The sequence below is a fragment of the Gallus gallus genome, chromosome 1 (genome assembly GCF_016699485.2).
Source record: "Gallus gallus isolate bGalGal1 chromosome 1, bGalGal1.mat.broiler.GRCg7b, whole genome shotgun sequence".
Lineage (NCBI taxonomy): Eukaryota > Metazoa > Chordata > Aves > Galliformes > Phasianidae > Gallus > Gallus gallus.
The window spans coordinates 27,350,877-27,375,966 of NC_052532.1; the positions used below are offsets into that span (position 1 = coordinate 27,350,877).

Consider the following 25,090-nt stretch of genomic DNA (forward strand, 5'->3'; position numbering starts at 1 on the left):
CAGTAGTTTGACACTATATGAAATGACAGAGAACACGGCCGTGACATTAGTTTCATCTTGAGTTCAAACAAGAATTTTGTTACAAATCATATGCTTAGGGTGTGTAGGAGGAACAAAATAAGGATCTCACTCCTACACTTTGATGCTGGTGGAGTTGAATGATTCTGTTTGTCAGCTGAGTTTTAGCTTGGCTGTGTGCATTTGATTATGAAGTGTTTATTTCTGCAATGAAATGTCATCTTAAGCAGTGGATAAAATGGCTTAGAGGAAGATGGTGTTGTCTGCTGCCTTGGAGACAGAAAACATTGCTGAAGCAGGGAAAACATATTTCCGTCTGATTTAAAAAGGAAACTTGACTTCATCAAGTGTTTTCTTGTGTCTAATTAAGATATTCATGGTCTCTTTTGGCGATGAACACTTTGGCTCCATTGCACTGATGTTGTGTACAAGTTGTAGTCTTACATAAATGGCTGATTTATTTGTGCTGTTCAGTTGACAGAAAGCAGTGTTGCCTTTATTGCTAAAGCAGGTCTTGAAGATTGAACACCATCTATTTGTTTCTGGTGGTAGTTTAAAAGTTTGAAAACCTAATTCTACTTTTTGGACTTTAAACCTCATTTGCCAGTTTCCTCAGAAAAATATATGGGCATTACCTATTATCAGCTTCACTGAAAAACCCACCAGTATTATTTTAAACATTAATTGAAAATAGGAATATACAAATTTGATGAATGTTTATGTTTTAAAAATCATCCCCTTAACTGTCCTCTGTATTTCAGTACAATGTAATTGAAAACTGTTATCATAACATCAATAGATTTAAATAATATCTTAACCAGAGAAAAGTCGTTGTTTCTCAAATGAAACATTTGTAATGAAGCTATCATTGGTTTCTAAAGCCATATCAAAGGAAATATTCTTGTGGTCATCTTTTTGTTTTTATAATTTAAGTGTTTTATTGATTTTTCAAGGAAAAATCTGTTCTGGAAGAAATTGATGTGATTGTAAGCAGCCTGCTAGATATTCTGTTAAGGACGATACTAGAGATCACCAGCCGACCACAACCATCAGGCTCTGCTATGCGCCTTCAGTTTCAAGATGTGACTGTAAGTTCCTAACAGTGAAATACCTCACGATTGTTATTGGTTGAACTGGTTGAAGTACTGCATTTATGAGAATTCTGTGTTTATGTCACAACGGCAATATTTTGTGTACATAACAGAGAATGAGGAAAACAAAGAAAAGTCTTTATATTTTATTCATTTTCAGTGAAAATGTTAATATTTTTAATTATATTTATTTATGTATTTTGGCATTAAAAAGTTACTTTTGAGGTTGCTTGAGGAAATTAACTATTTCACTGTGTTTTATTTATTGACATTTTTAATAGCTTTCTGAATCTCTCACTAAACTTGATTTCCCGAAAGTGGAAAAGTATCAGCTAATAACAGTTTACTTCCTAAAATGCATACATTTTTGTCGAGGAATCAGCTCTGAATATGCCTTCAAAATATCTGGTTCTACCCTTTACAAATCCAGATTTATTAATTGAAAGTCATTTTGTTGTTTTCTGGGCTGAGCATTTGAGCTTCATTTCTGTCATGTAAGTAGAGCATAGAAGATGGATTTAGAAGGTTAACAAATGATATTTTGGTTAATATGATATAACAAGCCATGCAAATTAGAAGGTTGAAATTGAGGCATGTACAAGAAAGCTAATCATTGAGTATTGATGAAACAAAATGAAGTATAATTTTGCTTTGCTTTCAGTAAGGTTCCCAGTTTGCTTTTGAAGGGCAAATCGGTTCTAATATGGCAGGGGGATGTGAGCCCAGTATAGTTTGAGGACTTAATATTTTGTGAGTGGAATGTACTGGGCTTTGTGATTTGCCACTTCATTATACATTTAATTACATTGTAACATTTTTTGTTAACAAATACACACAATTGCTTTTCAAACTAGAATTTCCTCTGAGATAAGTAATTTCAAAAATTGTTTAATACCTGTGAAAGAAATGCATTGTTGCCTTTCCTGTTTTTGTTTATTTCACTTTTCTGACAAAGAACAAACATTACCTGAAGTGTTTATGGACCAGACCAAGTTCTGTAAAAGGATAACACCATGCTTTATCACTGTGATTCAGTAGGACTATACATCTAAGAGGGTTTTTTTGCTTATTTTTTTCTTGCAAATTACAAAATTACAAATGCAATGTGTGGCAGAATCTTTTGTTTCACTCTCTCGTTGACTTTCCTTGTACGTTGTCTTGCCTTAAAGCCAAACTTGCTTGTACCTTGCAAAATCATTAAGGCTAAATTAATGTTATGTCCTTGATTTATATCCATAGGTTCTATTACTCAAACTGAACGATCCTTATAGCTTAATAAAATAAGAAAAATTAACCTCCAGATCAGGCTCTGAGCAACCTGATCTAGCTGTAGGTGTCCCCCTGTTCACTGTGGAAGGGTTGGTCTAGGTGACCCTTAAGGGTCCTTTCCAACTGAAAAGATTCTACTATTCTCTATCAGACCATTACTAGAAATCTCAGCTGAAGAAGCAGTTGTAGTATTAAAGTCCTAGTGCTACAAAGTCCTGAGATAATTGGTTTATTCTGTTACACCACTTGCTTTCAGGTTAAGTTTTTGTAAAACATCATGACAGTCTAATTCTTTCACGGTATCAAAAACTTAGGCTGAAACTACTTTGAAGTTTCAGATTTTTCTTTTTGTCCACAGGAAAGCCATGTCATTGTTACCATAGGCGTCTGAAAGAATACTTAATGTGGAAGTGACTCACAGCACAGCATAAGGCAATTATATGCATTTATGTAGAAACATCATGCAGTATGGGTTTATGGCAACACACCGAGCCAGATTCTTGGAACTATTTGTAGAGCAAGTATGATGAAGTATAGGAGTACCGCAGTAGAGTCTGTTCCAGTATGTTACCATTATTTCAAGCTGCACATATTATAAATAGTCTTTGAGAGATGTATTATGTCAGTACACAGGACAAAACTCTATCGAACTTTTTTCATCAGATATAGTTGGGACATATTCAACATATCATGGTGTGATCTTCTAGGCCCATGTGTCACTGCAGTTTACAAGGAAGCAGCATAAAATCAGTCAGTCAGCAATAAGCTGACTGTGTGGCTTCAGAGCTGCACCCTTTTTTTTTTTTTTTTTTTTTCCTTTTCTTTTTATTTTTTTTAATTATCTCAGATAGTTTTGGTACCTTGGTACTGTATCAAGCTGGGCAGTAACTTGCAAGATGGATGTGGTGCTTCAAACTGAGCACAAATAAAACATGTCTTGGGAGGAGACCCAGAGAGGAGGGGGTCACTGTTAAAGAGGTTGTACTAACTACAATTGAAATAAATGCAAAGGTAGAAGTGAAGCTTATACTTCAGTTCATTTAGGATGCCAGTGATTTAGATGTGTACATTAAGAAAAATGAGGTTGCATATAAGGAGGTAGCAGAGAGGAAACCAATTAGAGCAAGTCTTTTTGATTTGAAATCTTGGAAGTTTAGAACCTGAGAACCTGAACTGCAATTTAATTGTCAACTTCATATATTTTAACAGTTACGTTTGTTCAGTGAGACACAGAAAATTACTTACAGGTTCAACCAAAGTAAATTGGCTGTGTGGTTTGGCTTGACTAAGGCCATTGGGATCTCGTCCTCATGGTTGTTATCAAGGTGATTTTGTGTGTGACATTTGCTTCTGTTCACTGCTAACATATGGCATAAGTAGTTATTCTGTGACTAGTTCTGGAAGAAATCTTAACAAAATATGTTTAGTTGAACCTAACTTATATTACCTGGCATGATAAAATCATATTGAGGCTAGATACAATGAAATTGCAACTACAGAAAAATAATGGTAAAAGACCGAATTCTTTTTGATCTCTGAAAAGAATCTGATAGGAAATAGATTTTCAAATGCCTTATGGATATATACAAAATAATAGCTGTGACCTTGGTGATTATGCCCAGACCTTAAAGGTTAACTTTGTAGACTTTGGATATTGTTTTGAGAAAGTTGTGTTCACTATGAACAGTGGTTTTAGAGAATTTGGAAGTATTATTTCCATGCAGAATCTTACCATGAGCAAGGCATATTTATTATTTTACCACTATGTTGTGTGTTAAAGCAAGCACCTCACACAACCCCAGGTATATCAGGTATAATCACAAGTGTATTAGCCCTTCACGTGTAAAAGCTAGATCAGCCATTCCTGTGAAGATATATTCGGTTTTTTTTAATCCTACATTATGCTTTTAGTGAAAGATCGGGAAAATATTGCTAAATTTTTCTTGAAAAACTAATGAAAGGCAGCATTTTAAAGTGACTTAATTATACCTGTCTTGTTCCCCATTTCTGGTGGATAGGGGCCTGAAATGTATTTCCTATTTTTGAACAAGCATCCATGATACCAGAATTGCTCTTTTACAGCATTGAGATGTGGTCCAGACCTTTCACACTTTCCTGTCCTCATCCACTCTGCAGTTGGACCATATTGATACCATTCACTATTTCTTCACAGGCCAAAAGAGAAGAAGCAGATGGCGAAGGGAGGGAAACCCTATTCCTTCCCGTAATATCTTGCTTATTTGATTGCTCACTGGAGAAACTCAGAGCAGTTCTCTACTTTTTTTTATTCCTGCATCCCGTGCTGTTCAGGGGATGTCCAGGATGTGCATCTGTATAGGCAGGGAGAAATCCATGAGCAGCCCACAAGTTCCTTGGCTACATCCTGGAGCATACCTTTCCTGGAGTTTCAGACATGCTGTAGAGTGAGTCTGGAAGTCAACTCAGTGGGAGTGAGTGTTGCAACCCAGTGGTTATGCTGGCTTCAATGAGAAATTCCATAGCAAGACCAAGAAAACTTTTTATCAAAAAAATTCTCAATTTTTTTTTTTTTTTAAACAAATACGATATTTTAATTTTGAAAAATTCCCCTCTGTTTCTTTCTTAAAGGAAAACACTAGGACTCTTCCGAGAATTACTGCAAAATATTTATATTTTATTTCAAAACTAAGTTGATTAAAAGGTTGTAATTATAGCAGTCTTAATAATGTGTTTAAAAATAAATACAAAAGAAACAAATGGCAAATCAAACTTCTACTGCTTTAGCTCTTCTGGAACTATTTCAAATAGATTTTGCTGAGCAAGTGAACTGCTTTGAGGGGAAATTAATTCTTTAAATGGGAAGGATGTTCCTAGCTAAATTAATGTATTTTCATTAAATATGGAATAATGTTTTCTAATTGTATCATTAATTTTCTTCACATTTTTAAATTAATTAAAATGCTTATAATATGACAGTTTAAGCACAAGTACAGAAGACCTTATAATCTATAATGCTCCTCTTCATGCCTGTATCTAAACAGGGGGAGTTTGTCTCCTGTTTGCTGTCACTGTTGCGACAAATGACCGATAGACATTATCAACAGCTTCTTGATAGCTTCAATACAAAGGAGGACCTGAGGGTAAGTAACAGAAATGTTTATCTACTTGTTCACATCTCTATTAGATCTAATAATTTCCCTAATTAGATTCTCTTTTAGATTTCTCTCTTTCAGATACTTCTGTGCTTTGATGAAACATATTTACATTCAATATGTTTTGTAGATTAGCTAACATTTACCCAGATTTCCATATGTACTGAGGTCAACTCTTGTTACAAGGCTAGGATTCTATTGCTTCTGTGATGACAGATGATAGAATAGGGATGGGAGGACTTTATAATTGTTTTAAAGCAGTAAACTTAATCTTGGATCTTGTTTTATAGATGATGACAATCTAATGTTACACAGCTCTGCTTGATTCTTTCTGATATCCAGTTATTTGTTTGTCTTATTTATTTATTTATTTACTTATTCACTTAGTTATATATGGCAATGGCAAACACACAGCTTGAGAAATGCATATTGAAAGAACTCTCTGTTTCTCTTAACTGTGTAGCAGGTCCATTGGCATATTGTAATGTTTTCCATGTTTGATTATGGAAGGGAGTAACTGCAGAACTTTTTCAGGGCAGCTTGTACCAATTTTATTGATGAACTTAGTGGGTTCATGGAGATGCAATATTTTTAATTCCTTTTTGGAAGAGGAGGATGGATTAAAGAGGAAAAAGAAAGACGAAAAAAGACAAGGTTAAGGTTACTTGTACGAAGACATAACACCAAGGCTTTCTTGAGAAACTAGTGTAGAACCACATTTGGTCTATGTAATAAATCTTATTCAGGCAGCGACCCAAATAGAAGAATCATGACATCATAGTGTGATAGCATATTTTTTGATGTTGCTTTTGAAGTTATGACTTGTAAACTCAAGTATGACTCTGAAACTGAAAGCCTGGTCATGATGTAATTCCAGATTTTCTTAAACTGCTGATAACTGCTTAGAGCTGTTCTGAAGAGTGAATACCATTCATTAGTGCCTTTTTTTTTTTTTTTTTTGTAGTAGTAGTAGTAGTAGCATGATCATATGGACTTCGAAAGATATTAAAAAAATATTGCTGAAAAGGTTTTTTTTCTATAATGAGGAAAAAGTACTACCATAGAATCATAGAATGGCTGGGGTTGGAAGCAACCTTAAAGATCCAAGAGCAACCAAGAGCAGCCCTGCGGAGAAGGACTTGGGGGTCCTGGTGGATGAGAAGATGGACATGAGATAGCAGTGTGCACTTGTGGCCCAGAGTGCCAACTGTGTTCTGGGCTGCATTAAAGGAGGAGTGGCCAGCAGGGAGAGGGAGGTGATTGTCCCCCTCTACTTAGATCTTGTGAGGCCCCATCTGGAGTACTGTGTCCAGGTCTGGGGCCCCCAGTACAGGAAGGACGTGGAGCTCTTGGAGCGGGTCCAGAGGAGGGCCACTAAGATGATCAGAGGGCTGGAGCACCTATCCTACAAGGACAGGTTGAGGGAACTGGACTTGTTTAGCTTGGAGAAGAGAAGGCTCCGGGGAGACCTCATTGCGGCCTTCTAGAACTTGAAGGGAGCTTATAAACAGGAGGCGGAATGGCTGTTTACGAGGGTGGACAGTGATAGGACAAGGGGGAATGGTTTTAAACTGAGGCAGGGGAGGTTTAGGTTAGATATTAGGAGGAAGTTTTTCATACAGACGGTTGTGACACACTGGAACAGGTTGCCCAAGGAAGTTGTGGATGCCCCATCCCTGGAGGCATTCAGGGCCAGGCTGGAAGTGGCTCTGGGCAGCCTGGTCTGGTGGTTGGCAACCCTGCACATAGCAGGGGGGTTGAAACTAGATGATCATAGTGATCCTTTTCAACGCAGGCCATTCTATGATTCTGTGATTGATCACTGAGCACCTTCCCCTCTGCCATGGGCAGGGTTGCCTCCTATTGAATAGATCAGACTGCCCAGAGCCCCATCCAGCCTGGCCTTGGCCCTCCAGGACTGGGGCATCCACAACATCTCTGGGCAACCTATTTCAGTGCCTCACCACCCTATGAGTAAAGAATTTTTTCCTAACTTCTAACCTAAATTTCCCTTTCTCTTAGTTTAAAGCTATTCCCTCTTCTCCTATTAATAAACAACAACATCAAAAAACTTTCTACCTCGAAGTTAAACTGGGGGACATAGTAATAGTAAAATAGTAAAATGTGTAATAGTGTAATAGTAAAATGACCATCTGTTTTCACAGAGCAGAGGTAATGACATAATCCTTAGGTAATTATTAATATATGTTGTGGAACCTGGGCATTTTTTTACTGAAAATATTTTCCCTGCTGTTTGAATTCTGAGCTGATATATATTCTTAGGTTTAGATTTTTATAATTGCTGGAGGTTTCAAACTTGATAACTATGTTTGGTGTATCTATGAAGTACAGTGTTGAGTTTATTCAGACTTCTGTGATTCTAGAACATAAAAATCTCTAGAATAATTGCTTGAATGGTGTTTGATTGGAGGCACATTTATATTCACTACACATACATATGCTATTATTATACAAAGACATATGGAAAGTAGCTATAGCTAGTGCCATCAGCTGTCAAAATAGAGGTTGTAAGAGTTCAAGTCCAGAGTTTGTTATTCCCATTCTGATCTCATCAAATCAGCATCAGCTCCACCAGTGATTAAGTGGCAATATGTTTGATCATAATTAATGCAGCAGTCCTCTTCTAATGCAGCAGTCCTCTTCTGAATCTTAAATAATATAAGAAAGAGATTTTTCGTTAACTTGGAAATATCAAATATCACTGAAATGTGACTAACAGGAAGAGGGAAAGATGAGAGCTAGTGTGTCTGACACTGCTGTTACTCATGAAGTGACTGTGTATTTCTTAGGCTGTCTTAAGCAGGCTTGCCACTTACCTCTGTACTTTGCTCTGTTTGCCAAATGTGGAACTTCTTTTGTATTTTATACTGCTTTAAGGCATGCTCTTTAGGAACTGACATCAATATGAGTAAAATAAGACTTAGAATGTAAATACTTGTGGTAAGACATTTTTATTGGAGGTGGCTTTAGAGTCTGAAATAGTAATCATAGTTATTATTCTCGTAGCTAGTACATATTTGGGGAGTGTCAGTGGTAACTAGCATCAACTTTGAATCCTCTTTTTGCACCATGATCGGTTATGTCAAATTAGACTGTGTCTTCTCTAAGCTACACTGCAAATTACAGTTATAATACAGAATTTGCAAGTGACTTTTCTGGGTGTAACCCAGGGCTTTGAACTGCTATCTGCTGTGCTTTTTTTGCTTTGATTACTTCTGTTTGTAGGCACCCCTCTATTCTGAATGATTGGGCAGTGATTTCACAAGGTATTTCTTCTTTCTTCGACTAATTCTCAAAGTAACTGTATCTAGTGCTTGCATGAATGCATGTTTGCACAGCATTTGTGCTACTATTTAAAAATTATCTCCATCAAACCACTTCTCCAAACAAAAATTCACTTACGTAAATACTTGTGGGAAAGACAATGACTGTCGTTTATCCTATTAAACATATCTTCAGTTCTTTTTGGTAACAGTCTATACCAATCACAGGCCGTTTCTAGTTTGTTCATCACAGTATAGCAAAATGGAGTTTGAATGAATTCCATCAATTTTAAAATGGCACTTATATCTAAACATTTTTATATGACACACATCTGAGTGATGCTTTAAATAAGTGGTAGTTTATTGAAAGATTGTTTCTATTTTTGAAATATATTTAGTTTAAGTAATTGACACAATGACTATTCTTATTTTAGTCACTTCTTCAGGAGAGTCAGTTATTTTCCACAGAAAATAGAAGATGGAGAAAGCATTTTATATTTAAAAATATGCAAATGAAGTAAGAAAGAGATGTCAGGAGATTCATGACTGAGTGGCAGCACCGGAGACTATATTTCATTCTCTTTTTGAAACATCTAATTTAATAAGGCAGTAATTTTAAATGATTCCTTTTGTTTATATTTCAGTATTATTTTAAAGATATGCTCATTTTGCTTACCACAAAATATCATCTTCTTCTCATAAATATGTTTTATAGCAATTTACATAACAGAGGCTCCCATGTAGGCGGATATTTGTTGCCACAAAAAAGCTCAGATCTAGTTTATGACAAAAGTTAACAGAGGAAATTATAAATAGGAGGAGAGAAGTAGGAAAGTGAATGAGAAAAATAGTATATGTTAGCATAATGCAGCTTTGACCACAGCAAAATGGCTTTGGTTAGTATGAGTGGTTTTTTAATTATCAGGTTAAAACCTGTCAGAAGGCCTAGTCTTTATCCACTACTGGTGTACACTAGATAAGGTATCAGAATAGACATATAGGAGAGATCTATTGGAGGAAAAGATAATATTTTCATGGGGCTGTGTGTGAACTTTACCCGCTCTCTGTTCCCTTTCTTCCAGCAAAAGGAGCCCAAGCAGGGTGTGACAGGTGCCAAAGCATAACACCAAGAGCAATTTATTACGCTGTTTTGTGTTTGTTCTGCTGGGACAAAGGCTATGTGGGGTTGGCTAGCATGGGGAATATCTCTGTGAAGAAGCTCAGTACTAGCCACCATTCTGCTGCTGCTATGCAAATGTATCCACTCCATGTACACACTGTGGGACTCCTGAAAGGATTGGTACTGGAGCAGATAGCTCTAAAACAAATATTTGGGTAGCTTATAGTGTAGGCAGAGGCAGTGAAGGAAAGATCTGGGAAAGGAGTTGGGCTTTGGATGGATATGTTTTCCTGGCAGAGACAGCTGTTAAACCGTCTTCCTTGTAGGCACCTTGGCACTCTACAAAACATCTCTAGGATGCTGTACAAAGACCTGATAAGAAGTAACTTGATAACTGCAGTGCAAACCAAGACACTGAGGATCAAGCAATTAGATGGACTGTTGTCCCAAGCTGAAATGCTAATATAGATTTATCCTGAGAAATACAGTGTAGACCCTGACCTACTCTAAAGAAGATTTTACATGTATATAGATAAATATAAAAGAAATTCAAAAATTGTTCTTGGTTAAATGAATAAATAGTTTCTGGTCTTTCAGGAAACAATGCTGCTCACTGAATCACAGATTCATCATTTCATCACACAGGAAAGTGAAATGGCTTTAAACTGAAAGATGGGATATTTAAATTGGACAGTAGAAGGAACTTCTTTACTCAGAGAGTGATGAGGGACTGGAATAGGATGCCCAGAAAAACTGTGAATGCCCCATCCCTGGAAGTGTTCAAGGCCAGGTTGGATGGAGCCCTGGGCTGCTTGATCCTAGTGGGTGGCAGCCCTGCCTATGGTAGAGGGGTTGGAACTAGCTGATCCTTAAGGTCCCTTCCAACCTAAGCCATTCTATGATTCTATGACTGGTAAAGTATTAGGCTAGTCATTGGTTGGTTATCAATCTGTTTGGTTACTTTAGTGCTTATAATGGATTCCTAGAGAAATGTATTACCAAATATGCACAAACTTAATCATGAGAGTTTTAATTATTATTAATATTAATTATGTTAATAGAAGTTTAATAATTGTATCTTGCAAATCTTGCTAAAACTATTCTTTTCTAAATAGCTTAGGAATTTTCATTCGGTTATATTTTAGCCTTGAATTCTACTGCATTATCTTTCTAACATATTTATTGTAACATAGACAAATCTTCAATCTTGGGCTTTTTGAATACGTATTTTATATCTAATAAATCACATACCACTGAATTGATGACACAGGTTCTGTTAATACGAGAAAAAAATGGCCTAATGTTCCTATTTCAAAATATAACACCAGTGTCTACATTTACTTTGTTTTTGAGCTTCCCTGGAACAAAAAGCTTATTCTGTTCTTAACCTAGCTGCCTAAAGAAATGAAGCGTATGTGACATTCCTTTCTGCCTGTCATTCTTTCCATAACAACTTTTAAACAAGCCTATGAATTTCAGCAGGCTTTGGCACTGGCCTTTGGGTCTCAAAGGCACTAAGTTTACACTTCTGCACATGTGGGGTTTTAAGTGATCCTTAAACCTTTCAGTGGTGTTCCCCAGGGGACAGTACTGGGGCCTGCCCTTTTTAATATCTTTATTGGTGACCTGAATGAGGGGATTGAGTGAACCCTCAGTATGTTTGCAGGTGACACGAAGCTGAGAGGAAGAGTCAATCTATCTGAGAGTAGGAAGGCCCTTCACAGGGATCTGGATCAGCTAGATTGCTGGACTGAGGTGAGGGGAATGAAGTCCCAGATCCTGCACTTCAGCCACAACAACCCCATGTGATGCTGCAGGCCTGGGGCAAAGTGACTGGAAGACTTGTGTTGAGGAAACAGACTTGGGGGTGTTGGTTGACACTTGGCTAACATGATCCAGTGTGCACAGGTAGACAAGAAGGCCAATGGCTTCCTGGCTTGTATAAGGAAAAGTGCGGTCAGCAGGAGCAGGGAGGTGATTGTTTCCTTGTACTCAGCTCTGGTGAGCCTGCACCTTGCATACTGTGTTTGGTTTTCAGTTCCTCACTACAGGAAAGACATTGAGAGTCTGGAGTATGTTCAGACAAGGGCAACAAAGCTGGTGAGGGGTCTGGAGCACAGGTCTCATGAGCAGCAGCTGAGGGAACTAGGATTGTTCAGTCTGGAGAAGAGGAGGCTCAGGGGAGACCTTATCACTCTCTACAACTTCCTGAAAAAGGTTGTGGTGAGGTGAGGGTCGGCCTCTTTTTCCACATAACTAGGGATAGGGCTAGAGGGAACGGCCTCAAATTGTGTCAGGGGAGGTTCAGGTTGGATGTTAGGAAAAACTTCTTCTCTGAAAGAGTATTGAGGCACTGGAACAGGCTGCCCAGGGACGTGGTTGAGTCACCATCCCTGGAGGTATTAAGAAAAGTTTAGATGTTGTGCTAAGGGACATGATTTAGTGGGGGAATATTGGTGGTGGGTGAATGGTTGGACTAGATGATCTTAGAGGTCTTTTCCAACCTTGGTGATTCTATGATTCTTTGGTTTCCCAACAGCAACCATTTGGTCTCTTCAGGCCGGCAGCCATTCAGTAGCTCTGTAACAGCAGCAACGTGTATTGTGTCTGGACAATAGACAGTGTGGAAGAATGGGGGCATTACTGTGAGGTGACAAACAGCAGCATTTGGGGCATTGCCATATTGTTGTGATTACAGCACAGAACTGCAGAAGTAACTGCAAAGGGAATGGAGGTAAACCCTAAAGGAAAAAAGGAGATGATAAGGTGTTGAAATTTAATAAGGTGGAAAGCTATATTTAGGCAGTCTGGGATAAATCTGTTGCTTATGGAGCTACTTGTTTATTTGTAAAGCTGGTCACCTGTTCAAACACTGTATTATCTGCACTGAATCACACTTATACTCTCTAATACAGAGAAATTTTTGGCAACTTACTTAGAAAACAGGTTGTCTGTTTTATGTAATCTTCTCTGGTGGGTGGGTGCTGGGATCTCAGCTGCCTTTCCCAGCGCCTGCATTCATCCCCCTTTGCAGTGATTTTCTAATGAAAGACATCTGTTATGCAATACTACACTTTGGTAAATGTACTTGAGAATATATTTTGGTGTTCAGAATTATTTGATACCCTCTGGTTGTGTCTTCATCTCATCCCTGTTTCAAGCTCAGTCTCTCCAAGTGATGTTAGCAGAATCAATATGAAACATTTCAAGGTCAGATACAACACTGGTTCTGTTAGGTGAATTTTATCACTTGCCTCATTCTTCTCATGATATCAAAAGCTCCATTTTACTTACTGGAAATTTGTAGTCAATATTATACACAATCAAGATCAACCATTAGAAATATTACTCTATTTATAGTTTTACTTTCAGAAGAAAATCTGAAAAACCTCATTCTAGGAAGAACAGTTTAATTTGGTTGTTTACTAGTGAGTTAAATGACAGAAGATGACAACACTGAGCTCATAAACATTTTCTAAATTCAAAGTAGCTCACATACATTCAATATTTTTATAGATTGAACAGAAGAGGCAGAGAGGCTAAGTGACCTGCACACAGACAGGCAGCTGCAATAACAGTTCAGGGGTCTGAACACAGCTGTTGACTTTACCAGTATTTGCAAACCCAGGGTTACAGTTGTCCTTACATTCTCTTTCCTTCCCAACAAATAATACCACCTTTAGAATCTTGAATGTGATGAAAACCTGACATGATTAAGGACGTATTCAGAATTCTGTGGTGTTTGCAAAGTGCTTGTTTGATTTGCATATTGTTCTTGGGAACACATTTGTGGAAGTGTATGGGTGGAAACCAAATGCATCTTTGACATTTATCGTATGTATTGCTGTCCTTCAAGTAGCAGATTAAATTATTCTCACCTTCTTAAGAAAAAAAAATGAATCCAATTGCTATTTGAAGCTTTTTCGGGGAACCAAAAATGAAAAAAAAAACAAATTCTGGGGTATATCTGTGTTGGAAATAAATGTTCAGGGTTTCAGGGTTATATCTCTGTTCTGCTATTACTATAATGATTTTTTTTTTTGTCTCTGACTAAAATATTTCTAAAGCTCACTGCTCTTCATAAAGCACCAAAGCCATAAGACTACTTCTTTTCTTTCCAAAGGATTTCCTGCTACAGATTTTCACTGTATTTCGGATACTGATACGACCAGAGATGTTTCCCAAAGACTGGACAGTGATGCGATTGGTTGCGAACAAGTAAGACATTGTATAAAAGTGTGTGAAGATCACAATATAAATAAATACAGTTACATTATGCATATAATAAAATAAGCAAAGTACGGCTTATAATGCTGGCTGCAATTTTTCATTTCTGAGTTTAAGATTTGATTTAAGTTTTTAAATTGCTCCACTTATTTTACATAACAAATTCATAATAATCATATACTCTGTATTTCGGTAAGCACACATAACTGGAAACTCAGAAATGCTTTTAGAGATTGAAGATGCTAAGCATCAGCAGCTTTGTTTTTCACATAGTAAATGACAAATCTCAACAGAAGTTCATTTCAAATCTGATTGTTGAAATGCTGAGTTAGTAGATATCTGTTTGCTCTCCAGAATAAATTGTCTGCTGTAACATCATTAACAATGTTTCTGCATATTTAGAGAAAAATCACAGATTGAAAATCACAAATCAGCACAGGGAACAGTAGCATGGGGCTCTAAGAATTGCCTACTGATAGTTTGAGATATTGGGATGGCCCTTGAGCCATTCTTTCTTTGCTCTGGCCTTTTTTTTACAGAATGTTCCCAGCATTTCTGAGAAGTCATTACAGTAGGTCTAAAACTATTGAATTTTATTTCATTGATGTCACCAGCTAACCTTCTGTGTAGGCTTAAGTTTTGATCAGATAAGCCAGCTGACCAGTCAACAGAATTATCTAACCACTGGAGTCAGCAGAAGAGGGGGGTTGTATTGAGCAGACAGAGGAATCCAGACTTTAGGATTTACATGAACAACAGTGCCTGTTGAATCAGTTTTTAGTCTGCACTGCACCTACCAGCACCTAAAGGAATTTGAATTCATAGTGCTATGCAGACAACTGAGAACAATCTAATGGGTGCAGTTAAATTTGGCAAAATTATGATCCTGATGAACGTTATGTGTATGCGTGGACATAAAAACTTCACAGTGTTTGTTTGAACTTTATCATGACTTGATAAAATAACATTATTGCTCATTTTTATTAAATAATTCAGTAATACTAATCTTATCTAACTTGAATTCCAGTAAAAAATGTTAATGACTAGAGAATGGATATGATGCATCTGGTAATCATGCCTAAGATATAAACTGAGATATACAGGAAGGAGGGAAAAACATAGGTATTCTTAGACTAAGCATATAGTCTAAGAAGTTGTTACATATTCCAGAAACAGCTGTCTTGGCAGATGGCTTTGCAACAGCTGACATGTACAAAACTAAAATTTAGGAATGACCTTGACACGTGTTTCTTGGACTGGTGGTGTTCAGATATACTAAAGATGTTGTTGTCAAGTTCTGCAAAAGGATGTGCTTGCATTTGTATTTTGGTTAGCATCAAACATCTTTTATTAATCCCTGTCAGTTGGTTTTGACCATCTCTTGTCAAACTGTGACTCAAACTATGCACTTCTGTCAGGCACAGAAGACAGAATTTGGCAAACTGACCCCAATAATGTGCAATTGCATAAACCTTACTTGCAGCAAATGTTATGTAAGCACGTATTTACAAATTTATCATTTAATAGTTTTCTTTCTTAGGTGTATGCTCCTTTGTGGAGGAAATTATGCTTTGTGTTGTAAAAGAGGGTGTTGGTTGGGTGTTTGGAATATTAAAGAAAGTCTGTACACAAACCGAAGAATCATCATTAGCATTTTTTATATCATTGGCTTAATTTCTATTTCTTTTGGAGAGAACAGAAGAGAAAATCTATCTCAATTCTTAGCTGTGGGACAGCAGTTTTTCAGGACTAGTTTTTCTGAATGGGAATGCCTTCCTTTCACTTGTTTCCCCACTGCCATTTTGGAGGTTGCCTTCCTTCACCTTCCCTGAGGAATTCAAAAGCAAAGAGACATAAATGTGATCACTTTGCTGAGATTTTCCCAACCCAAAGTCTTCCAGTAGAAAAGGAAGATCCCAGAGACAGGATGAGAGGTTCTGGCACTTCCTGCACCAAGGACAGAAGCACACTTGAGCTGTTCTCCTCTAACATTGCTTGCAGAGCCAGAACACTTCCAGTGATCTGAGCCACTTCGTGTTTGAATGCAAAACTTCTTGAACTTCATGTCTATGAGGAAAAGGTGTAGCCCATCCTTTTAAGAGCATAATCAAGTCATTCCTTAAAAATTTGGATGTTTTCTAACTCCTCCTTCCCAGGAATAAAATTGTTGTCATGCTTCCTGTGTCAGACAGTCACCTTCTAAGCTGCCTGGGCTCCAACCTGAGAAGCAGGCACTGATCTGAAGGCAGTGCACATCCTGGGAGCTTCCCTCATCACTGCAGCTGTATCACCAGCAGCGCTGCCTTTTCTCCCCACTCCCCAGAGTCATATAAAAATTCAATCTGTCTGGTATTTACAGGTAGAGAGATTTAGCCTGTCTGAGCCTAGGAAAAAAGTTGAGTCCTAGAAAGGATATAATCTGTTAATAAGCTTTTCCTGAGGGGGAAAAAAGTTTTCATTTGGTCTCTTATTTATAAATGCAGAACTTCATTTACCTGAAAGATTTTTAGATTCAAACACCATCAGAGTTTTCAATATATAATAATTATATTAAAAAAATATTGCTGCTCCCATGCTTCTAGAATTTTTTATTTCTTGTTGCAGTATTTTCATTAATTATGTATCATCTGATACTTGGATGCTGTCTGAGGTAAAACAGAAGAGAAAGTACTGTGAGCTAAGAAGACAAATTCGGATCTATCCAGAAATTAGGGTGCTTTATGATGATGCAGCACTCATAGTCTGTATTTCTGAATATCTGAATACCCATAATGAAAAAACATTAATGACTAGCAGTGGAGAATCACCATGTGACTTCTGAAGGAGAAATACATGCCACAAATCCTTAATGTTTATTAGCTTCTACTAGTTGAGCAATGAGACAGAAATTAACTCTGTTTAAAACACATGACCATGCACCATCTCTGATGAGCTAATCAGGATACATTCAGCAAAGCAAAATGATTATTTATGGTTATCTAATATTTGTAAAAGGGATCTCTGTGCTGAGTGACTAGTTGTTTTAACACATTTTTAATGAAAATACCATCTTCATTTCTTCTTCATTTCTCTCGTTAAAGAGCTACTTTCTATGAAATCAGACTAAAATTGAAACTTTTGCATAACACCTTCATAATATCTCTCTCCACTGGACGTAACAGGGTAGCTAGGTTTTCCCCTAGTATAGGGGAAGACTCACTTGTCAAATGCTTTAGTTGCCTGACATCTTTTGAGAGCACTGAACAGACTCAGCTAAACTCCAGTTATGCCATGTTTCATTAACAATTGAGTAGGCTAGCAGAAAGGAAAGAGAGGTTCCTATGACTTGCTGAGTAAGTTTGATATTTGTAACATACTGTGCCTACATATTATGTAACAAGGGATTAATTTTTCAGCTCCCTTGCTATGCAAGAAGTTTTTGTTTTAAAGATTTCTGTATGATTAACTAATGTATATACTTAGAGCATTTTGATGAATGGTAGAGACGCTAGATCACCCAATTCTCAATTCAAATTCTATGAGCATACAAAATGAATGCATGAATATGATTATAGAAAAATCATAGATCTGTAGAGTAAGATTTACTCTAATGTATTGTTTATAATAAAATTACAAATGTATTTGCTGACAGTTGGGCATATTGACTTTAAATAGAAAGTCCTTTTGGTTATCCAATTCAATGACAACTGGAAGACATTACTATTATTATTTAAAAATATTCAAACAGAATGCACAATAAAGGAAGACAAATTAGCATTAGTTTCATCATTGTGGCTTCTTTGAAGAATCCTATTAGCTCTTGTGGTGTGGGAATCTGAGACTCCTACACTGAACAAAAATTCTTGCTTTAATGTAATACACAGTGATGCTAACAGCATTCATGGTTGTGTGTAATACAAAATATTGCTTACAACTGAACCCGTAAGAATGCATCTGCACCATTCAGACTGTCACAGAGTGTATGTGCACATAGGTGTACATGTACACGTAAATTTATATAGATACAGTGGAAAGTGTATACACGGAAGTCAAGCTATGTTCATGTTGTTTATTTATGAAATATGAAAGACAATTTCTTCTTTTTCAACATCTCATTTATTCTGCAACAGTGAAGGGTAAAATGGGAAGTCTACATTCTATATTTGCCCCTTATCAGAATGGAAAAAGAAACCTTTTGTTTTCTACAATTGTCAGCCCAAGGAAATTCAAGTTGTCAGAGCATAGTCCAAATGGCAAACCAGTTGTTGAACTTCTAGGGACTGCTGTGGACTATTGAAAAACCTTACAGTAGAAATAATTGGATGGAGAAGCCACTCTGACAGAAGTGTCCTGACCAGACCTTGGGTTAGCATTCTGTGTATGAGCCCTGAATAATGTAATAGCTATAAGCAGATGTTTTCTGATGTAAAACAATGGTTCTGAACAAATTTGTGGCAGAAAGAAAGGAAAGTTTGTCTCAAGCTCAATGTTTTCTAGTTTGATAATCAATTAGATTTTAAATAAATGTGTGTTATTTTGAAATTGTTGGCTGGGGAGCAACTTGGATTGCGAATATTGTACTGGATCAGTCAGCTGTTCATCTGTCCTCAGGTTGCTGTCTCTGCTTTGTGCATTTTTAAATTCTTTTTTTTTTTTAATTTATTGAATCTACATTATTTTTTGGTAGGAAGAGAGAGGACACATATGCTTAGCAGTGTTTTCTGTCCTTTCTGATTTTAGTAGCTCGAGAGGATTCAGTTTGTGGGTCAGAGACAATGCCCTCATCGTTCTGTGCTGTTTGTTTGTTTAATCTACTACATATTCACTCTCACTCTACAGACCTACATTTTATCAACTAATCCATATGATATCTCCAGTTTATCAAGTAAATCAAAGTGGAGCTATGTTGCCTATAGCAACAAACACTTGCATTGCAGTTATTCTGCTATCTCAGGAAAATTATGAGAAAGTCCCCTAAGAATTACAGTTGAAATTTCTACTCTTAGGAATTTAAGCAGATTTTAGACTCTTTAGTTAGAATTTAAGACTCTTCAGTTTCACCTGCCATGTGAATGTGGCAAGAAAGGATAGAAAAAGTTCTTAGAAAAACTTCTAAGTACTGTAAACTTGGCAATATGACCGTGTTTCTGGGGATATTTTGTTATTTTCTCATGTATACCATTTTTTGGAGATTGCTTTGCACTGTAGGTTGAAATTGTATGTAGCAATAATTGTGATGAACTGACCTTTTTACCAGAATGTCTTCCAGAAATGTGCAAACTATTTTCATTTTGTGAAACACGTGGGCTGTAAATTAAATCATGCACCACAACAAGAATGAGACTATTGTTTTTCTTACCACACATTCATTCTTAGCTTTGATTATGTTAACATTTTGCTAATGTTTCACTTTGTCATCGATGCTGCAGCAGGAAGTGCTGTACATTATAACTCCCTGTTCCTGAAAGAGTGGGATAAACTGTACAAATGAGCGCAAAACATGGAAGGCTACTTGGACAGAGAAGCTAAGATACAGTGTAATTGCTGAAAAAATAGTATGTGTGGAGATTACCTTTGAGCAATATAACTAAACCTAAGGAAATCTGAGAATCAAGTGGTGGTCTAAAAACAGTCTGAGGCTCAATTTTTCCAGGTGTTCAGACACATCAAACCAGAATGTAAAGCATGACAGAGGCAGTCATTTTAGAAGTTGAGAAATGGAAGTGAACATTTGAGCTAGCGATAACCTAAATGATGTATAGCCATTTTGTGTTTATAAACTTGAAATCTGTCAAAAGTGCCTGAAGAAAAATATGATTTATCTCCTAGGTGGGTTGATTAATGTATAATTGCTTGCTGTTGTGAAGCTGAAAATATTATATCCTTAAATATATACATATGTTGTTACTGTATTTAGTAAGATACATTTAGTCTTAAATTCATGGCAAAAAGTGAAAAATGAAGTACGAAGTGTGGAAAGGGAAACAAATTTTAGCATTGCAACATGATACAGGTTGATAAACTTTCAAAGAATTTCTGAATGTATTAACATTCAATAGATGGCAATTACATGAAGTGTTGCAGCTGTAATCTTTTTTGCAAGAAGTCTTTAAACCTTTGACTGTTATGAGCTACATGAGTGAGATAGTGAAAAGATCATTCAGTGTTAATCTTTTTTCCTCTTCCATAAGCATCCACTACTGACTGCTTTGGAAAAGATTGGTTTATATGGATTTTTTATTTCACCAAACAAGTCGATAGTCACGAGTGCAGCAGGTCAACTTAAAGGTTCACATATTGAAATTGAATATATTTAAGTAACCCTTAAGGATTATCTGATTCTGTGGATTCCCAAACATGTATTTTGGCAGATCCTGTTTGCTTGCTTGTAAAGATTGTCATTGACATCTGGAGATAGCCACCAGGAAAAGGTTTTGGTTGCCCGTATTTATCTAAGGGTAGTATATATCAGGGAAATGTCAATGTATGAACAGTGTACAACCATTTGCAAGTGTCAGAAAAGAGATCTTTCTTGCCACGTTCATGCAGTTTTGCATTTATCTGTGGTTTTTAAAATGACTTCTCCATAGGGCTCTCACTGTTGTACATGTGATAATTACTAGATATTTTATACTGAGAATCTCTGTGTATGTGTTTTCAGGACCAAGACAGTTGAAAGCAAATTGCCCAACTGTTTATATCACTGTATGTATTAGTAGTAAATGTGATATCAGCATTATTTGCGTAACAAAATTAATGTTTTGTCTTTTCTGATAAGTTGCACTGTTCTGTATAGAACACCCATTCTTTTTCTTGATGTCCTGGATTTCTGTCAACAAATGCTGTTAGCAGTCAGGCATTTGTACATTTTTAAAATGCAGTATTTAATGTCAACTCTGTATGGTACACCTATTTTTTCATTGAAAAATATTCTGGTTCTGAGTATTATGAATTTCCACTTAATGAAAACTATTCTCTTTTTTATTCTTTTCTTTGCAGTGTGATCATCACTACGGTCTTGTACCTTTCAGATGCCCTTCGTAAAAACTTCTTAAATGAAAACTTTGATTACAAGGTAGAGTAAATATGTCTAGCAAAAGATCGATACAATACCTGCTGCTGCATCGTCCTGTGGCTTGGTTGTTATTAGATGGTCCAGCATCTGAACACCTATAACTTTTACTATATCAGCAACTCCAGATGTTCAGAAATGAAATGTACTCTTAAATACCAGATTGGCCTGAAAATTGAGAGGTTTTTTTTGTTTGTTTGTTTCTTTAATTTCTGTTTATTTTTCTGTTTATTTTTCATTTTGTTATTTCAGTCTCTATAGTAGACTACTTATACAGTTTTTTGTTTTTAATCTATGTGAAGTTTCAATATCTGGTTCTACAAGCATGCTCACAAACTTTTGTATATTTATAATACGAAAACAAGACCTGGCTTTGGCTTTGTTCTTTGAGGCCTGCAGCTGTTATCTGATGAGACTGAGAAACAAAATTATAAAGGAGAACAGGCCAGAAAATGACAGTTCTGTCATGTGATAGCTTTTAAGTTGTCCAAACTTAGCAAGTAAAGTTTTCTGGTTCTCAGATGTTAAAAAAAAAAAAAAAAAAAAATCATAAAAATCTGCAACTCTGAAACTTTTGCATTTAGGAGATGTAAAATATGTAAAATAGATTTATTTCTGCTGAGTATTTTGGTGCTGATGAAAAGTCTACTTTTGTGCAATGAAATTAGTCAAAAGCAGTTTGAGTAATTTATTATTCAAGTGATGTCATTTGAAAATTTGCAACTTGGGTGGTCACAATATGGTAATACTGAGAAAATGAAATAACCAAATGTCATCTGCTTATTGTAGATATGGGATTCCTACTTTTTTCTTGCTGTAATTTTTATAAACCAGTTATGTCTTCAACTGGAGATGTTCACACCTTCCAAGAAAAAAAAGGTTTTAGAAAAGTAAGTATTGATTTCAATGTCTAGAAAACTGTAATAGATCAAATGCTTCTCAAAATGTAAGATATGGGAAGTTGCAAAAATCCTACCTAAAAATCACAGTAACAATATTCCTGAATGATAGTTCTGACCCTTTGTATTGAGATGATAGCAGCCTTCGTGGAAGTGCCTAAATTAATTCAGATATGGGAGCAAAATATCCATGTTGTAGCAGTGCCAACACTAATTTCCAGTTCATGTGTTAATTAATTCAGAGTCATTCAGGTATTTCTGCCAGTTGTTTCTTAAAGCTTGAGCAAAACTATTTATTCTGAGTGAGCTACAGCATATTGTTGCAAAAGATAGATACTGCTTCATAGTTAAATTGCTGATGTACAGCCTTGAGAAGTAACAAGTACTTTTTACAGTATTGTGAATGCATTGGATTTTAGGAATATAGTTTTAGCTGGATACAGTGTGAGGAGCAAGAACTTGAAGAAATCATCACTTCTGAAGCATTTTTTTATGAGCTACAAATGAGACATTTCATTTAACTATGTCACAGAGTGCTACAGGAACTTCATTTTCTTAAATGATCTTTCACTGTTTTGCTTTATTTTTAATATATTCTAGATACGGTGACATGCGGGTAACAATGGGATGTGAAATCTTCAGCATGTGGCAGAATTTAGGTAAGGAGTTAAAAGACATTTTCAGTAGCTCAAAAAATGAAATGCAAATATTATCACTTCAGTTATTAAATACAGTTACCAGTAGTAGAGGAGTTGGTATCATCCTCCTGTGCTCACTCTGGTGAGTGCATCTCAAGTGCTGCGGTCAGATTTGGGCCCCTCACGACAAAAAAGTTGCCAAGGCTCTGTAGCATGTTCAGAGAAGGGCAGTCGAGCTGGTGAGGGTTCTGGAGCACAAGTCTTATGAGGAGCTCCTGAGGGAACTGGGATTTTTCAATCTGGAGAAGAGGAGGCTCAAGTTATCGCTCTCTACAAGTGCCTGAAGGAAGTTTGTGGTGAGGTGGGGATTGGCCTCTTCTCCTGCATGAGTGATAGGGCTAGAGGGAAGAGCCACAAGTTGTGCCCGGGGAGGTTCAGGTTGGATATTAGAACTAATTTCTTCTCCAAAAGAGTGGTTAGGCATTGGAACAGGTTGCCCAGGGAAGTGAGGGAGTCACTATCCTTAGAGGTATTTAAGGAAAGGGTAGATGTAGTACTAAGGGACATGGTTTAGTGGGAAAATATTGGTGGTAGGTGTATGGTTGGACTAGATGATCTTAGGGGTTTTTTCCAACCTTTTTGATTCTGTGGTTATATGAAGCCTTGTTTCAAGTGTCAGAAAACTCTAGTAATTTGTAGCTAAACCCAACATTGTAAGCATTGTAAGCAGTATTGGACCTATCCCTGTTTCTTCAGAGAGAACTAAAAGAAACCTGTCAAAGAAAATTAGAAGAGAAAGTACAGCTCATTTTGGGCAGAATTTTTATGCCTGGAAGTATAATTATACTCACAATTTTAGTTCTGTTGCCAAACAGTTTAAGGAACAGGCATATATCTTAATTCTGAAACTCTCTTGAGATGCTGGATTTGCATCAAATCTTCCCCAAAGTCTTAGCTCCACTAAACCATAAAGGCATAAACAAATCAGGAACTGATACATAAATGACACGTTGGACAACAGCAGAAAAATATATTTTTGGATATAAACTTAGAAACATTTTTATATTTATAAGCAGTAACTGTGAAAATTGCTTGAAAGTGTAAGCCTTAGGGAAATGCAATTAAATGTTGTTTGGGAAGAGTATCAAAACCGATTAGAAGCTTTGAATACCATGCTTGTCATGTTTATATTTCAATTATTCATTAGTTTCATTCAGTAAAGGGCTCGTGAAAGATATGAAGGTCGTTGTTGGTTACTGAGATCTATCATCTCATTTCCATAAATCTTTTCCCTGACAAGATATGTAGTTGTAATAGAACTAGACTTTCTGCGCAGCCTGTACTAGGAAGAGAAGTATTGAAAATGAGATATGTTTGCTTATTAGTGTTGTTAACATTTGTTATGTATGCATATTTTACTAATTTACAGTATTTACTATTGATTACTCTTCACTATTCACTCTAAGGCATCTGTACTCTAGCTTATTTGAATACCTGATAGATATTTATAAATTGGTATATCAGGAACCCACTCCTGGATCCCATGCTTGGATAAAACCTCAGTGTGCATCATCTCCTTCCTCACATTGTTTTCTACTGAGCAGAAAGCTGCCAATTTTTTTATTGGAAGGAGGGAGTTGTGATGTCTTTCAGTATGGGGCAAAGACTGTTGCATACACCATGAAGTTCATCTGATAATGTGTCTAATTAAATCATGCAGGCAGGATATTTCATATAATTGCTGTTACGGTAGTCAGCATTACACAGTTCTTTTCACAGTAAGATTCACCATAAGCCTTGGTCTTTGTGTGGTCACCTTGATTTCATATGGATATGCATCCCAGGATTATTCCAGCAGAGAGGAGTGTAGTTTTCCTTTGCAGAATACCAAATAGTGTCAGACTAGTGTGACTGGCCACTGGAATACCCCAAGATAGGCTGCTATGGAAATGAATTCCTATCTAGGACAGTTAGTGTACTGTAATTTATAATTCTCCTATTCTGAAGATCAATTCTTAAGCCTGGAGAACTGAAACTAAATGGTCAGTTTTTAGTATATGCCATTCCTAGTTTTCCTGACAAGAACTTAGTTTTGCAGTCTCTGCTGAATTAATGGAAGGTGTTTTAACACTGATTTTTAAAGAAGTTGTTCTGGGAACAGCTGAGTCACATTTTCCCTTTGCTGCAGTCACAACATATACTTCCATTTCTTTACTCACTAACTAAAAATAGGTAAAATCAAAGTACTTACCTGTATTTGATGAGCATGTAATATCAAATAGTTAACCATTTTATAAACATAGAAATGCGGAGCACAGAAACCAAACCATTCCTGGGATAAATGTGAAATGCCCGGAGTTCT

The 25,090-nt window shown here is 36.5% G+C and overlaps 1 protein-coding gene across 6 annotated transcripts in view; it reads left to right on the top strand.

Annotated features, from left to right (window-relative positions):
- DOCK4 (dedicator of cytokinesis 4) overlaps positions 1 to 25,090 on the top strand; it is a 246,908-nt gene that overhangs the window by 176,155 nt on the left and 45,663 nt on the right. For all 6 annotated transcript variants that reach the window (XM_040651775.2, XM_004937544.4, XM_004937546.5 and 3 more), the window contains exons 25-30: positions 972 to 1,106; positions 5,399 to 5,497; positions 14,037 to 14,131; positions 21,119 to 21,194; positions 21,981 to 22,081; positions 22,691 to 22,749. In XM_040651775.2, coding sequence (XP_040507709.1) covers positions 972 to 1,106; positions 5,399 to 5,497; positions 14,037 to 14,131; positions 21,119 to 21,194; positions 21,981 to 22,081; positions 22,691 to 22,749 — 565 coding nt within the window. The remainder of the gene's footprint in view (positions 1 to 971; positions 1,107 to 5,398; positions 5,498 to 14,036; positions 14,132 to 21,118; positions 21,195 to 21,980; positions 22,082 to 22,690; positions 22,750 to 25,090) is intronic.